This window comes from Vanacampus margaritifer, chromosome 16 (assembly GCF_051991255.1).
Source record: "Vanacampus margaritifer isolate UIUO_Vmar chromosome 16, RoL_Vmar_1.0, whole genome shotgun sequence".
NCBI lineage: Eukaryota > Metazoa > Chordata > Actinopteri > Syngnathiformes > Syngnathidae > Vanacampus > Vanacampus margaritifer.
The window spans coordinates 13278898-13293107 of NC_135447.1; the positions used below are offsets into that span (position 1 = coordinate 13278898).

General features: G+C 43.5%; 2 protein-coding genes across 5 annotated transcripts in view; one reads left to right on the forward strand and one right to left on the reverse strand.

The window, feature by feature from the left end:
- Positions 1 to 3543, forward strand: part of gtf2ird1 (GTF2I repeat domain containing 1) — a 19410-nt gene extending 15867 nt beyond the window's left edge. The window contains exons 20-27 of one of the 2 annotated variants that reach the window (XM_077546124.1): positions 252 to 519; positions 612 to 640; positions 716 to 763; positions 826 to 909; positions 982 to 1174; positions 1601 to 1638; positions 1727 to 1845; positions 2286 to 3543. In XM_077546124.1, the coding sequence (XP_077402250.1) occupies positions 252 to 519; positions 612 to 640; positions 716 to 763; positions 826 to 909; positions 982 to 1174; positions 1601 to 1638; positions 1727 to 1845; positions 2286 to 2351 (845 nt within the window). In that variant the 3' untranslated portion in view covers positions 2352 to 3543. Of the gene's footprint in view, positions 1 to 251; positions 520 to 611; positions 641 to 715; positions 764 to 825; positions 910 to 981; positions 1175 to 1600; positions 1639 to 1726; positions 1846 to 2282 lie in introns of both variants that reach the window. The other variant, XM_077546123.1, reaches the window with a different exon arrangement.
- On the reverse strand, positions 2409 to 13392 carry dtx2 (deltex 2, E3 ubiquitin ligase). Of its 3 annotated transcripts, XM_077546127.1 has the most exons (10): positions 12756 to 13392; positions 11523 to 12189; positions 9943 to 10001; positions 9063 to 9296; positions 8916 to 8930; positions 8443 to 8510; positions 8171 to 8356; positions 7033 to 7194; positions 6862 to 6951; positions 2409 to 4978 (listed from the first exon to the last, which is right to left on the reverse strand). In XM_077546127.1, exons 1-10 carry the CDS (start codon positions 13075 to 13077, stop codon positions 4739 to 4741), a joined length of 2043 nt encoding a protein of 680 aa, XP_077402253.1. In that variant the 5' UTR covers positions 13078 to 13392; the 3' UTR covers positions 2409 to 4738. The 3 variants fall into 3 exon arrangements, with proteins under 3 accessions (XP_077402253.1, XP_077402254.1, XP_077402255.1); XM_077546128.1 differs by lacking the exon at positions 8916 to 8930 and having other exon boundaries at positions 12756 to 13391; XM_077546129.1 differs by lacking the exons at positions 8916 to 8930; positions 9063 to 9296 and having other exon boundaries at positions 12756 to 13391.
- Positions 13393 to 14210: the final 818 nt, after the last annotated feature.

Consider the following 14210-nt stretch of genomic DNA (forward strand, 5'->3'; position numbering starts at 1 on the left):
GCTAATTGCTACAAAACGGAAACAGATAGAAATATACTTTCTCTTCCTGATAAAAGAAGGCACTCTTAATCTTTCTTTTTATAGGTTGCATGTTTCTATAGCAATAGAACACAATATTCTGTGGGCCTTTTAAAATCCGTCAAAATCCAGTAAAACAGCCTAAAGCGAAGAAGGTTGCTTTAGTGAAAATGAAAATTGTTGACACGACTTGACGATCGAACACAAACGTTGAAAGTGCTGTTTGTCTTCAGAGTGCCTGGAGTCCAAACTGTCCAGGATCGACCTGGCCAACACGCTGCGGGAGCAGGTCCAGGATCTGTTCAACAGGAAGTACGGCGAGGCGCTGGGCATCAAGTACCCGGTGCAAGTGCCTTACAAGCGCATCAAGAACAACCCGGACTCGGTTATCATCGAGGGACTCCCGCCCGGGATCCCCTTCCGGAAACCCTGCACCTTCGGCTCTCAGAACCTGGAGCGCATACTGGCGGTCGCCGACAAAATCAACTTCACTATCACCAGGTTAGCGCCACATGTTGTGTACTTGTGCTTTTAATGCTGTCGCTGTCAAATGATAAACATTTCCATTGCCTGTCGATTTGGTGGATTTTCAGACCGTTCCAAGGCCTCATTCCAAAGCCTGGTAAGCGTAGACCAACAAGGACTAAAATTGGTCCCTTGATTAAGAACTGTCATTAAAACCTCCAATGTTCTTCAGCACCTCGCCGGGTCACTTTACTCAAGAAGGCGTATGCCACCATAAATGGTGAGTTGTTGCTAACTGTTGGTAGTTTAGCTTGTCAATAAATACAATTTATCTTCTGGTAGACGACGACGACAACGACGTTAACCGAGTCGGGGATAAGGTGGTCCTCCGTGAGCAGGTCAAGGAGCTGTTTAACAAGAAATATGGTAATTTTTTTTCTTTTTTAAATAACATTATCATATGTGGTGTTGTTAACATCATTAGCTTCACGTTTCTAGGCGAGGCTCTGGGGCTGGACCGTGCAGTGGCCGTGCCGTACAAGCTGATCCGTGGCAGCCCAGAGAGTGTGGAGGTAGACGGCCTCCCCGAAGACGTGCCCTTCCGGAACCCGGGTGCCTACGACGCCGCCTGCCTGGAGAGGATCCTCCACGCCAAAGACAAAATTAGCTTCAGCGTCAAGACCCAGCTACAGTGAGCAAGACGTGTTAGCGGTAGCCTAATGAAAGCTACCAGCTACCCTGGACAACGATTTAATACTAGATTTTCCATTTTACCTGCTTTTAGTCTGGAAAGTTCACCTATATAGTAGCCCTTTTATAAACATTGGTGAAATCTCCGTCCAAAATCTTTGAAATTCTAACAATGCTAACAGCTAGAATGCTAACACCCTACCAATATGGCCTTGTACATCAACAACACCTCCCCAAAAAATAAAGGCTAGCACGCTAACAAACTGCCTAGACCCACAATTTTCATTTTTAGAGCATTTCCTTGTCAGATACTAATCTGCTGAGATGGGTTAAATACTAATATCCCATTAGCTAGCGTGTAAAAGCTAAAATTGATGCAATGCTAACAGCTACTGTATGTTAATGTTAGCTCTTCTGTCTCTCACAGGCCTTTTTCAGAACTGTGTAGTCAGCCTTGCAACACAGGTACACACATTTGGATAATCACCATCACGTCTACTGCTGCCTCATGTTAGCCACCATTTTGTTAAACAATTTGTTTTTGTTGCCATAGCGTTAGCGCCCGAAGCCTCGACTAGTCGACGGAAGCGCAAACGAGTCCAGGAGACCCACCGAAGCCCCGCCCCCTCCTCCACAGAGCAGGCCCCGTCGGCTAATCAGATTCCTGTCATGGTACATGTCTCATATTAACATTTGATACAAAACAAAATGGGGGATGTGGAAAATGCAGTGGAACTTCCAAAGTGGAAGACGCTAACGTAGCAATTTAGCGATAACGTGATAAACCAAGCTGACAGTATAAATACAGCTAAATATTTGGCAGCTATTTAGCACAAGAAGCTAATACAGCTGCACTTTAGAGCTTACCAGTCAGGTTGGTAGCATGTGTCGCTAACAAAGAAGTCTACATCTTCACTCTAGCCTAGCTGCCTGTGGCTAGACAGCGAGAGACGCTAACCCAGCAGTCTTCAGATAAGAAATTAGTAGCTAGTTAGCATGAGGAACTAACGTCTATCGTCGCTCTGGAAATCAACTCGGCGGGTGATGATCAAAATAAGCCCAAGAAAAAGCCACTTGACTGACATACTGCTGCCATTTTGTGTCCTCAGCAGTGGCCCATGTACATGGTGGACTACAGTGGAGTCAACATGCAAGTACCTGGAAAAGTCAACTACTGAAGGGAGTCAGAGCCCAGAAATGGCGTGGTCAACAATCTGCCATGACGATGATGATGATGATGATTATCAGCTTTTGTTTTGTTTGCTTAACGTTAGCACAAAAAAAAAAAGTCACATTGTGTGTGCGTGTGTGATTAGCATCCACACTGTTATTACTGACATTATAAGTCACAGTGACATCATATGCTAATGTTTGTACCTTTTTTATTTATTCTATTTATTAAACTCTAACATCGCCATGTGCAGGGATGCTAACAAAAACACTAACGCTTAGCGGGGGGCCCATACTCTGGATTTGTAGTTTAAAAAGGAAAACCAATACAGCAGTCTGTCTTCATTCCAGTTAATTATTATATAATATATATATATTATAATTATTATTTGTAGATAGCTAACACAAGAAGCCAATGCATTAGTCTACGTACGTTCACTCGAGCTGGACGTAGTGGTCGACTTCAGTTGGTAGATTGCTAGCAAGAAAAGCTAACATAGGTCGATTTAATTGGTCAACAGCTAGCCAGTGTAGCTAGACGGCCAGCTAGCATAAGAATTAACATTTTACATCATTCCAGCTAACAGATTGCCTGCTAGAGTAGAGAATAAGATGTTAACCCATCTGAAATCTTTGTTACAGCTGATGGCTACCTAGCGCAAGACGCTAATTCCGTTTTTGTTTTTTCTTTCATGCCATTTGAATAAATTTTTGTATCCAGTGTATGGACACCCCCTGAAGGAGCTTTGAGATTATCACAGCCTTTTGTACGTTAGCACATTTATTAAAAGCCGTTCAAGCGTTTATTCAATATTCTCTTTATCAAGTTTCAGGATGTTTTTTCTGCTACTGTATGACATTTCTGCACAGTAGTAGGACAACTTCGACTTTTACAATATTACCAGTTAACATCTAGCACTTCTTTATTAGTACTAGTAGCATACAGAACAGATGTCAACTTGTGGAAAAGTGTCCTTGTCCATGGACCTTTGGCTGGATATCAAGGATACGGACTAAATGCTCCAACGGCTTTATATGTACCATAATATTACGTGGCTAAAACAAACCAGTCGATCTGAATGTAACAAGCAGGGCCCGTCCCTGACTTAACAGTAAAGAATGCTATGATGACTAACCCCCATGTAAACATGCTGTACCTTAACGCCAATTAGGCCTTTCCAAATAAAATGTGTTGCCTTGCTTGCGTTTTTTTTTTTTTTTTTTTGGGTGTGTGTTTCCCGATTGATACCACAGAGTCTCTTTGTCGACGTCATTGTTTTTTTTTATTATTGCAGTGACATGTGCCCCAAGAGGCGAAACATTTACTGTGAGTACAGGAAGTGAGGCCTTGATTGTCACTGTTGGAGCGCCTTCTTGACTTTTGTTTTCAGATTGGCAGTCAAGCCGTGCATGATTCGGCTACAACGCTAACCAAGAGAACGTACGCCAAATAGCCGCTCAATTCGGTAGCTGACAAGCTGAGAGTTGGTGAAAACGGTGCAGGAACCTGCACCGTTTTAATTAATTAATTAAAATACTAACTTAACTCTTTGACTGCCAAAAACGTTAAATAACGTTTAGTAAAATCCTATGGAGGAGTGCCAAAGACGTTAAAATACGTTTTTTCAAAACAGAGGTGAAACTAACCATTTTCTATTGTTAATTACTGAAAAACAGAATAAGGTAGAAACAAACTTTTTTTTCTGATGAAAGATGAGAGTCCAATCTTTCATTTGGTAGTATGTGTGTTTCCATAGTCCAAACACATAATTTTCTGTGGACCTTGAAAGATCACTCAAAAATGCTTAAATCGGCTGGCACCCATGGCATCCCTTTTCTGAAAACGTCTGGCAGTCAAAGAGTTAATTACAAGTGTTAGAAAGTAAGTTTGTGGGCACCACTTGTTTATTAATTTAAAAAAATGTTCTTTTCTCTCCCTAAGTAGGCTAATGTGGCGTTGCTTTGCTACGCTTTCAATTGCATAACCCCCCACCCCCCAATTTTTTTCCTTTTTTTTTTTTTTTTTTAAATCGCAGTTTTCTGCGCCGCCACAACTAAAGTGCTTTATGAGAGTTGAAGTGCCGGTGTCGTCATGGCAACCGAGCAGGACAAGAGGGTTGTGGAGACAATGTGAATGAAGTTCAAAACGAAGAATATACAAAAAAGGGAATTTTCGGAACCGTACCAGAAGGCAGGACATCACCGCGACTGTGTTCACTTTGCAATTCCAGCCTCTGTTACGGCTCTGATCTCATTTCCGAAGGCGGAAAAATTGTCGGGTTCTTCTCCCCGATTCCAGTGCCTGTATGGTGGCGTTTATACCGCGGCCCGGTGTAAAATAGGTTCCATTCCAGTAGGAGGATCTGAACTTTTTTTTTTTTTGTCAGCCAGTGACTTAGCAGCTGCATCCGGGGCCCTTGAGGCAGTCCTCGGTCACGCCCTGAGAGGCCAGCTCCGACAGGACGTTGTCCAGGTAGTTGGGGTCCGGGAAGCCGTGACCCGACAGGTTGGACATCATCTCCGTCTTGTGGTGGATGCCGTTCCACACCACCGTGTCGGGCTCTCCGGTGGTGCTGGATGTGCCCACCGTGAAGATGAGGCGGCGCATCCACGCCACCTTCAGCAGCTCCAGAACCTTCGGACGCACGAACAAAATGGAGGAGATGGGAATTGACGGGGGTTGGGGTCAATTCGGCGTGATGTCAGAAGTTTTTCTGGCGGGCAAAAGCTGAAGTGTTTTGTGATGGCGACAAAAGTAAACAAACCCTTAGGAGACGTTTGACCAGGTTGCACAAATCTGGAAACTTTCATATTAATTTATCAAACAAACGAGGACTTTACAAAAATATAGAACAACTTTTAATAGGGAATTGAAATATTTAGTGGTAGTATTGGAGCCAATATTTTTGCTTGAATATAATTTTAAAATGAGCAACTGTGCCACCTGGTGGCCAATATTTTATGTTCAAGCCAGCACATGTTCGTTAATATGCCTCAATTTTCTGTAAGGGACCGGTTCATGACGTAATACCCAATCTGCTAAAATATATATATCTAAGGCCTCGTCAACACGAAAGCCCGTTTCAATTTATCCGCACAAGTTGCTTACCATTTGGGCAGTTCGTCCACAATGCGCCGCCGTTTCGGAGCTTGAAATCGATCACTTTTAGAACCGGGCTTCAGAGTGGAAAGATTTCAAAACGCGCACCGTATGTTCCAATGTGGATCCCATACGCGGGGTACCCCTCCAGTCTGATGACGTATGCTCCAATTCTCTCCAATAACCGCCAGTCTCTCGACAACAATGGCGGATCGTTATGTCGTCGTCGTTTTGAGCAATCTCTTTAGCTTGCTTCTGCTTTTACAGAAAAATATTTTGCGTGATGATGTTGCACTTGAATCACCCGCTATTGTCAATGATCCTGTGTTCGTCTCACTGATCTGTGTATACTAGTGGATAGCCGATAGCCCATACACGCCCGTGCAAGCCGTTGAAGCGACAGGGCAGCCATCTTACTCCTCCCATCTTGCGAGCAGACTAGTGTATAAACGATACATATCCGTACAGATTAGACATATACAGCTCGTAGGATCTCAGTATAGGGTTAAGTAAAACAAAAAGGAAAAAAAGAAAATTAACAAGTATGGTAACGGTATATGCTGCTTTGAAGACCCCCTTTTTCTTTTATCACTCAGTTCCTTAGTCAATATTAGATATTGGAGTCATTTTGTGTTGAATTACAGTTATAATTCTTGAATAAAAATATACGTTTCCTCCTGTAAACATTATTAAGCATATAATTTATACCTGTATTTAAGGCAAGTAAAATGTCTGAAGTCCTCTTGTTTATGTTTAATAAATGTAAAACATCATAAAGCATTCTGTTTCTAATAAACACCGTCTCAAATGTCCAATTTCGATACTGTAAATGTATAGAATTGTATGCAGAGAAACGTTTCTTTGGGAGGAGAAATATGGCGGCCTTGCGGCTTCAAAAATCTTAGCCTATCGGCTATCCAGTCATATATATTGAGATCAGTGGTTCGTCCTCTTTACTGATTCTTCTTCTACGCTTTCCGTAAACTCCCTGTGGCTGCGCTACAGCGCCACTCCAGACTGGGCATATACATTACAGCCGTTAAACATCCTCAGCGTCTTCTTCTGGACACTGGCATGTCTTGAAACGTTTCTGTGTGTACAAGATTCTTTTGAGAAACGAAGCCGGCTTTGCTTCTGTGTGAACAGGGCCTAAGTCAACTAACCTTTTATGCCCGCGAGAGGGCACATTGTTGTGGCTCGTGTAGGTTCGGTAGAATGAGAAAACTGGTTACATTCACTTAGTAGCGTTTTGAGTTGGTTATGTTGTTGGGGATTTTTGTATAATCCTTTTCCAACCACATTTCATGAATTTTGATTGACTTGGCTCCAGTTTTAATTGCCTTTGAAATTTGAAATACTTTGCTGCACCATGTGTGTTACTTTAGCATTAAGCTAGCAGAAGTTTTTTACTATATTACCTTCCTGCCTTTGTCGCTGTCGGGCAAGAAGCAGAAGCGCGGGAATCCCCGGCAGGTGAAGGTCTGTCCCGGATTGGGATGCTCGGGACCCTGCGGCGCCAGGGCAAAAGTAGCCATGATCAGCAGTTGCGCTTCTTATGAGGACGTGTCTGGCGACGGGGCGTGGCCCACCTGTATTCCGGGCGGGATGCTGTAAATGATCTGGATGGTGCCGCAGTCCGGGTGACCCGGCAGCGCTTGTGGGATGCTGTAAATCTCCATCTTGCCTTTTGGCTGCGTGCCCGTCTTTTCGCCGTAGATGGTCTTACAAGAAGGGCACTGAAGGCTGCCATCCTGGGGAGATAAAAGCCGCGTCCGTTCGCTTTCAAACTGATCAATGCAAACCGGATCAAATGAGAGCGACTATTCAATCGAATGCTCTTTCGGCGTAAACCACTTAAGAGTTACGGAAATACATGGAGACTCCATTTAACAGCTTTTTTGTTTTTAAAGCCATAATTCAATTGGGTTTTTTTTATGTGTTATACCTAATTCATCCAAATCAATTTTACAGGATTAACTACTTATTTCTTCGCATAATAACTTACTCTGATAAATTTGATTTTTTTCATCATCTTTCTAAAACTATACTCTTTTTTTCTATTCTGATAAATAATTAGTCAAAATAATTGTCTATTTACTCAAAACATTTTACACGACTCCATGTATATTCTTTCATCTAAAATCTTTGAAACTAATGTAATTGTTTACATATCCGTATATTCTGATAAAAAAAAAAAAATGTTTTTTTTGTTTGTTAAAACAATTACGTTAGCCAAATGACATCATTGCCGATGTCGTATTTTAATGTTTTTGGAAAACAATCAAAATATATATATATATTTTTTAAAACAAGTCCCCAAAAAATAAATAAAAGGTAAACAATACATTCATTTAACTTTATTTTATTGATTTGGTAACAGGAAGATCAAAATTTTATGCTCTTATGCTAATGATTTATGAAGTTAAAATCTGAAAATAATTTCAAAAAGTACATTTGATTAAAAAAAATATTCATATTTTTATGCTAAGACTCAAAAGGTTTCCATAAAAGTATAGTCTAGTCTTTCATCAAAAAAAAAAAAATTCAAATGAATCAACTGTTCGTTTTAAAAAAAATATATATATTTAATAATTAAAAAACAACCCTATAGTTATAATTTTACATTATCTAAATTTAATAAAAATGAATAAAATATTGCCCATTTATGCTCCTAACAATCAAATGTACCACCACTTTAGCATGACAGACATTTTACCCAATTCGTACCTTGGTGCCATTGTTGTACATGGCCAGCATGCAGAGCATATGCAGTGTGTGGCCGCACTTGACGAACTTCCCCACAGCGTCCGGCAAAATGCCCTGGCCGCCCTCCTCCGCCGTAGCCGGTGGCGGCGGCGGCTGCGTCTCGTAGCCGGACGGATTGGACAGTTGATCCATGCAGATGATGCAATCCTGGGAGTTGGGACGGAAGGTTGTCAGACCCCAAAAATGGGACTGTTGATAAAAATGTGGGAAATATGCGAGCAGGCGGGCACCACCTCATCCGGGACGCCGGGCACCACCTCCATGTAACGCCGGATCACTTCCTCGGCTCTCTGAGTGGAAGCTGAAACAAAACATGGCCTTTGGAATCGTATCCTGGAACGTTACAATTATCACCCCCGCCCCCCCCCCCACCCACCTGACATGATTTCGTCCAGCAAGCAAAAGCGAGTTAGCGGGTAGCATGGACAAGACAATCAATGATGGGAAATGAGGAGAAAGCGATGAAAAGAACAGATGACTTGATGACGACGACGTGCTTTCAAAACAACAGGGCTATGTGTGTGAGTGTACAAGGCGGGGCCTGGCCTGGTGAGTGACGTGAGTGTCAAATGATTTCCAAACTATGGCCATTCTCCCTTTGAGTGGCGTGCTTTGAGGCAAACACTTAGACTTTCTCCCACCTGGCATCGGATACACAGAAAGATCGGAATGTTTGGACTTAAAAGTTACAAGTCAGACCCCTCACCTTTTTGAGGTACCACTACGGAAAATGGATGGATGGATGACAGGTGATCAGAAGCACAAGACAAAATGTGGGGACGGGAGAAGGAAAGATGACGAGATGCTCCTCCAAGGGCGGGCGGGCGAGCGAGCGAGCGACGTGTTTAGCTACCTCTCCTGTGCTGCCGCTTGGCTCTCTTAACTGAACCGCCGCTGCTGCTGCTGCCGGGGGGCTTGCCGAGCCGGCTGGCGGGGGGGAACTGGACGGCAGGCGGCAGCGGCGGCGGGAGCGAGAATTGTTGGGGCGGCAGATGCTGATGCGGCGGTGGAGGAGGCTGCGAGAGGGGGGCGGTGGTGGTGAAGTGCACGCCCAGTCCGACTGCTGACATCAAAATGGAGGCCATGCCTGGAGCGGGGCAGGGGGCGGGGTCAAGGTGAGGTGGGGCAAAGCAGGTGAGGTGCAGGAGCAGAAAGGAACACATTCAAAAATAAAAACGTATGTGAGAGCTGCGACGGATGCTCCAATTGCGACTCGTGTATTGCCGCAATGAAAAATGCCTTTCTCCAAATCCAAAATAGATTTTTGGTGATTAAATGTCAAAATATGCATACACATTTTTAAATAACTTTTTTTTTTTTTTTACATGGATAACTACCAGATACATTTTCTTGTTTTTCATTTTTCTACTATTTAACATAAATTTTAAAATGTGTACATATATTTTTAAGTGTTACTAAATATTTAATTCATGTTCATTTTAGTTTATAGAAATATACAGAAATATACTTTAATACTTTAAGTAAATAATACATGCATATACAAAGTATTTTTTTTATTCTTTCTTTGCTTACTTAATGAATAAAGTGGCTCCTGATTCTATTTGTTAAGATGGGTGTTAGGAGGGTCTTGACAAGACCAAAGCAGAGAGAGAACAGACGTACATAAACCATCAAAACCAGATTATAAATCACCTTAGAAAAAAAAAAAGCTGTGCGAAAAGTGGGCGGAGCTACTCTGTGTAGACAGGAAGGAAGCGTTTTGAGTGTTTTACCTGCCAGGGCCGAGCTGACGCTGGTGGATCCGTTGAGCTGAACGGGGATAGAGGGAACGCTGGCAGAGGGGAGGGGGGTGAAAAAAAACACACTTGGTCATTAATCTTAAAACAAGTGTGTGCTTCCTGCTCTTTTCCTACTCGATCACCACCACCGTGTGAAATAACAAATAATTGATCACTTGGCAGAATAGCAGGAAACGTGTCAGCCGTGATAATAAAGAGGAATTTAGCTTTCTTGTGAGGAGGGCGACCGCGTAAGTGACAAGCATGTTAATGACTCCTCATTAAAGCACAGCAGCTTTTGACCGCTGAGGGGCAGGAAGTGCACACGAGTACAGATCAGACAATTCAACATATTGATTGGATATCAAATTATTGGATATTGAAAGAGTGCTCTGATTTACGAATGGAAATCGAAAGGCTAAAGCAATTAAATTTTTAGCATTTATTTGATGTCCTTGCTTACATCAAAATTAACCTATCTAGACAGTCCAGTGTTTCCCCCAGTGCTTAATAGGCCTGGCGGGCAGTTGGGCTTTTACTATATATATTTTTTTCTTCTTCCAAAATCGCAGCCTTTACGATTTAAAAATTACTTTCTACTAGTGCTGTCACTATTGAATAGCTTTAGAGTCAATTAATCTATTGATTATTCAATCAATTAATCGTTTTAATTTTAATTTTGTATTTAAATTTTGTATTAAAGAATCTTTGTGCAGTTTGTCACTTTTTTTTTTTTTTACTTGAGACTGCCACAACCTCTGGCCCAAAACGTAACTGCAGCATCTGTGTCAGGCTCGTTCATGGTGCGCGTGTGAGTACGTGCACGATCTTAAAGCAACAGCCACAGTTGACAAAGGAAGACATGACTTCAAATGAGGTAAGAAAAACTCCGCCACTTCCCTCCCCAAAGAAACTGTGGAGTGTGGGGTCCGCACACTCTACTATAAAGGGAAGATAAAAGCTGTTAGGTGCAATCAGAGTAAAACTGTCAGGGCTCTTCGTACTCATCTGGGCATTGGTGGAGCATGCATGATGTAGAAAAAGTTTTAACATTACCCTTTTAAACGGCACAATGCACCTTTAAAAGGTATTACAAAAATATTTTTTTCCTGATTAGTGTTCATTTACCCGTGATTGGTGGTTATTTTGTACTTCGTATTTGTATAGGGATTAAAAACAGACGTTTGCAAATGTCTTATTTTGATTAAAGAGAAGATAATCAGTCTTCTTTCATTAAGGACTCAGAAATCAGTGAAGTGAATCAGTGATATGCTGAAATTAGAGTATTTGGAAAATTTTAGATTAAAAAATGGCTCCAAACGATTACTCGATTATTAAAACAGTTGTCAATTAATTTGATAATCGATTACTCGTCGATTAATATTGACAGCCCTACTTTCTACCACATTATAGTGTTGATGAATTGTTCAGGTCTACCAAATCAAGGATGACTGTATTTAAGACAATAGAGCCTAATATGCCCCAAATAGTTGCCAGAAGCTTCATCCACACAGGACAAATAAACACATCTGTCACGTAATTTTCCCAATCAGCAAAACAAAGTAGATACTAACCTTAGGCCGTTAGCACTCGAAGAGCTGCTCAGAAGGGGTGCGGCTAACTGGCTAGCAGAAGGCGGTGGAGGCCAGGGGGTGCCCCAGGACATCCCCCCGACGGAGAGGGGCCTGCGCGGGTATGGGGAGTAGACGGAGGTCGGGTGGGCTGCCGCCGCCACCCTGCCCGTCCCCGGCAGGGTGGGCCGGTTCAGGCTGCCTGACGAGAAAGAGTGTCGAGATCGACTGGGCATGGGACCCGTGGCCCCGTGGCTAAGACACTGCTGGCAGGAGCAGGCCGGGCCCCCGGAGGAGGTGGAAGAGGTGGAGGAGGAAGAGGAGGAGGAAGGCAGGGTGGCGATGGGGAGCGCAGAGGGCCCCGAAGGGATGGCCGGAGGTCCGAAGGAGGCCAGCGGGTAGGGCAGGTTGCACTGCCGTCGCACCTGCCGCCTGAAGCCCGACGACTTGTTTACTTGGACCAGGGAGGTGAGGTCCACAATGTAGTTGTAACAGTGCGGGCCCAGGTCGGCCGTGCCCTGTCGGGCCTGGTAGCTGTGCTCCAGGAGGATGGACGTGCGCGTCTCGTACGGCGTCCAGCCGCCCTCGTCGTTGGCCCACTCCCAGTACACGCCGCTGCCCAGGCCCGACGACTGGGCAAACAGGGAGCGCCGCACCGACCGGGTCTTCCCTGGAAAACAAACAATATTAAAAGTCACCCCTGCTAACCAACTAGCCTTGCTTTAACTTCATATGAGTGCGTTATATTATAACGATAAAACCCCAAATAATAGCTTTTCAGGTGGTCATTATAATGGGGAGTGGTGATTTGATAAAGTAAAATAGGTTACGAGCATACTAAACAATTCAACTTCTATGTGTACTTGAAAATAATTTCTGTTAAATAACAATGCAATGTTAAATTTGCTTGTCGCGTTTTTTCCTCGTGTAGTTCGGCCACCGTAGTTTCCCCCTTCCATTAAGTTTGTACGTTAAATGATTTTAATTTTATTTTTTTACGAAAACTGTCCAAACGTAGACAGTTACGTGTCAACAATCTTAATATCTTATCACAAAAATACACAAACATCACTTTCTGCCTGGTCTGTCCGGTTAATCTGGCGCAGCAGCTGTGTCAACATTCCGATGACAACAAGCGCGTCTGTCATGCTAACATGCTAAACTACTTAGCAGGGCCTTTCAAATGCAGCCAAAAGTAACGAGTGTGTGACACTTCAACATGTTTCAACCACTCACCCGTGTCCTGTCTGAACTGCTTGAGGGTGGCCACGTCGATGAGATAGGGCGACAGGCCGGGGTCCGACTGTCCCAGGCAGATGGTGGAGGCGCCGGGTGCGCCCCCGCGGTGGCCCCGCGGGGACAGGCAGCGCTCGATGTAGGCGCTCACCTGGCCGCTGTACGGCCGCCAGTGGCCATGGTCGTCCTGCCATTCCCACACGGCTATCATCGGCTGCGACTGGCCGTACGACTGAGACGGGACGGGAGCCGCCGCTGCCGCCGCCGAGGGCCCGCTCCGGGAGCCGTTGACCCGGGTGCAAGAGCCGGACACAATCGCCATAATCGATCGGTGACGCTTTAGCTTTAGCTCGATGCTAACGTCACTCTACGAAGAAAGGCGAGGCTAGGCTAACGCTAGGCTAGCTAGGCTCGTTGAAAAACACCATTTCGAACGCGTTAAAATCTCATTTATGGCACCTAATGCAACATTAGGTAACTTAGTATGATATTCAAATACATATTTGACAAAAAAATGCGAGTCGCGCAAAGAGTGTAAACTGTAAAAACGCGAAACGTTGTTAGTTTTTTTTTGGGTGACAGCGTTGCCAGGGTGCCTTCCTTTCCTTTCACTGCGGCCTTCAAAAACTCTCGAAAAATACAGTTTCCTTTTAAACTACACAAATGGAAAGCTGTTTAATGTTTTGAATATTTACATCGACACGTTTTAAAAACTGAAACAGCAATATACAATATTAACACGATTCATTTGGGATTTAAAGATGATAACAGTTTTTTAAATTACACGTTTTATTCACAAACAAGGTGAAGTCGTAAAATCTCCAACTGTAAACGAAGGCAGCATTCTCTTCTTCTCTGGTGACAATCGCTCCCATTGTCCAAGCCCAGTTTGGCTCGATGTCAGCCTCGCTGCTGCCATCGGCTGGCAGTTTGTAGGTATGTCACAATTGATGGCCTGAGAGGTAAACTGTTTGCTACAAATGCGAGCAAATCCATCCATCGATATTCTGTAAAAGCTATTAAAAATCATGAATAGTAACATACATAACGATACCACGAGATAGTAATAGTAAAGAAAATGTTGAAAATGTTATTTAACGATTCCGCTTTCCCAATTTTATCTATTTGCGATGTATTTATTTATTTGAATATGTGTGTTTTTCAGCAAATAGCAAATAATTGGGTCCCAATTTTTATTTATTTAAGCTGAAACGCTAATACGCTGGTGTTCTCTGTAATAATGTGAGGAATGGTGAAATTTGAGGCCAAAGGGGGTAAAGAATGTGAAGAGTGTCTGCAGGTGGGATGCCCAACAAACACACCTGGGGAATTCTTTGTGGCGTGTTACACAGCAGCCCATTGAGCGGGCGCACAGGTGGTGCAAAATGAATAGCTGCGGAAAGACACCGGATCAAAGGAGAAGGTAAAATAGGCGCCTGTTAACATGGCGGCAGA

Excerpts from the sequence above, each read along its gene's own strand:
- dtx2 (XM_077546127.1), bottom strand. The coding sequence starts at position 13,077 with ATGGCGATTGTGTCCGGCTCTTGCACCCGGGTCAACGGCTCCCGGAGC. Across the intron at positions 10,002-11,522 it reads TCGAGTGCTAACGGCCTAAG|CGTTCCCTCTATCCCCGTTC; the intron begins GTTAGTATCTAC and ends CCCCTCTGCCAG. Across the intron at positions 4,979-6,861 it reads ACAGCGACAAAGGCAGGAAG|GTTCTGGAGCTGCTGAAGGT; the intron begins GTAATATAGTAA and ends GTGCGTCCGAAG.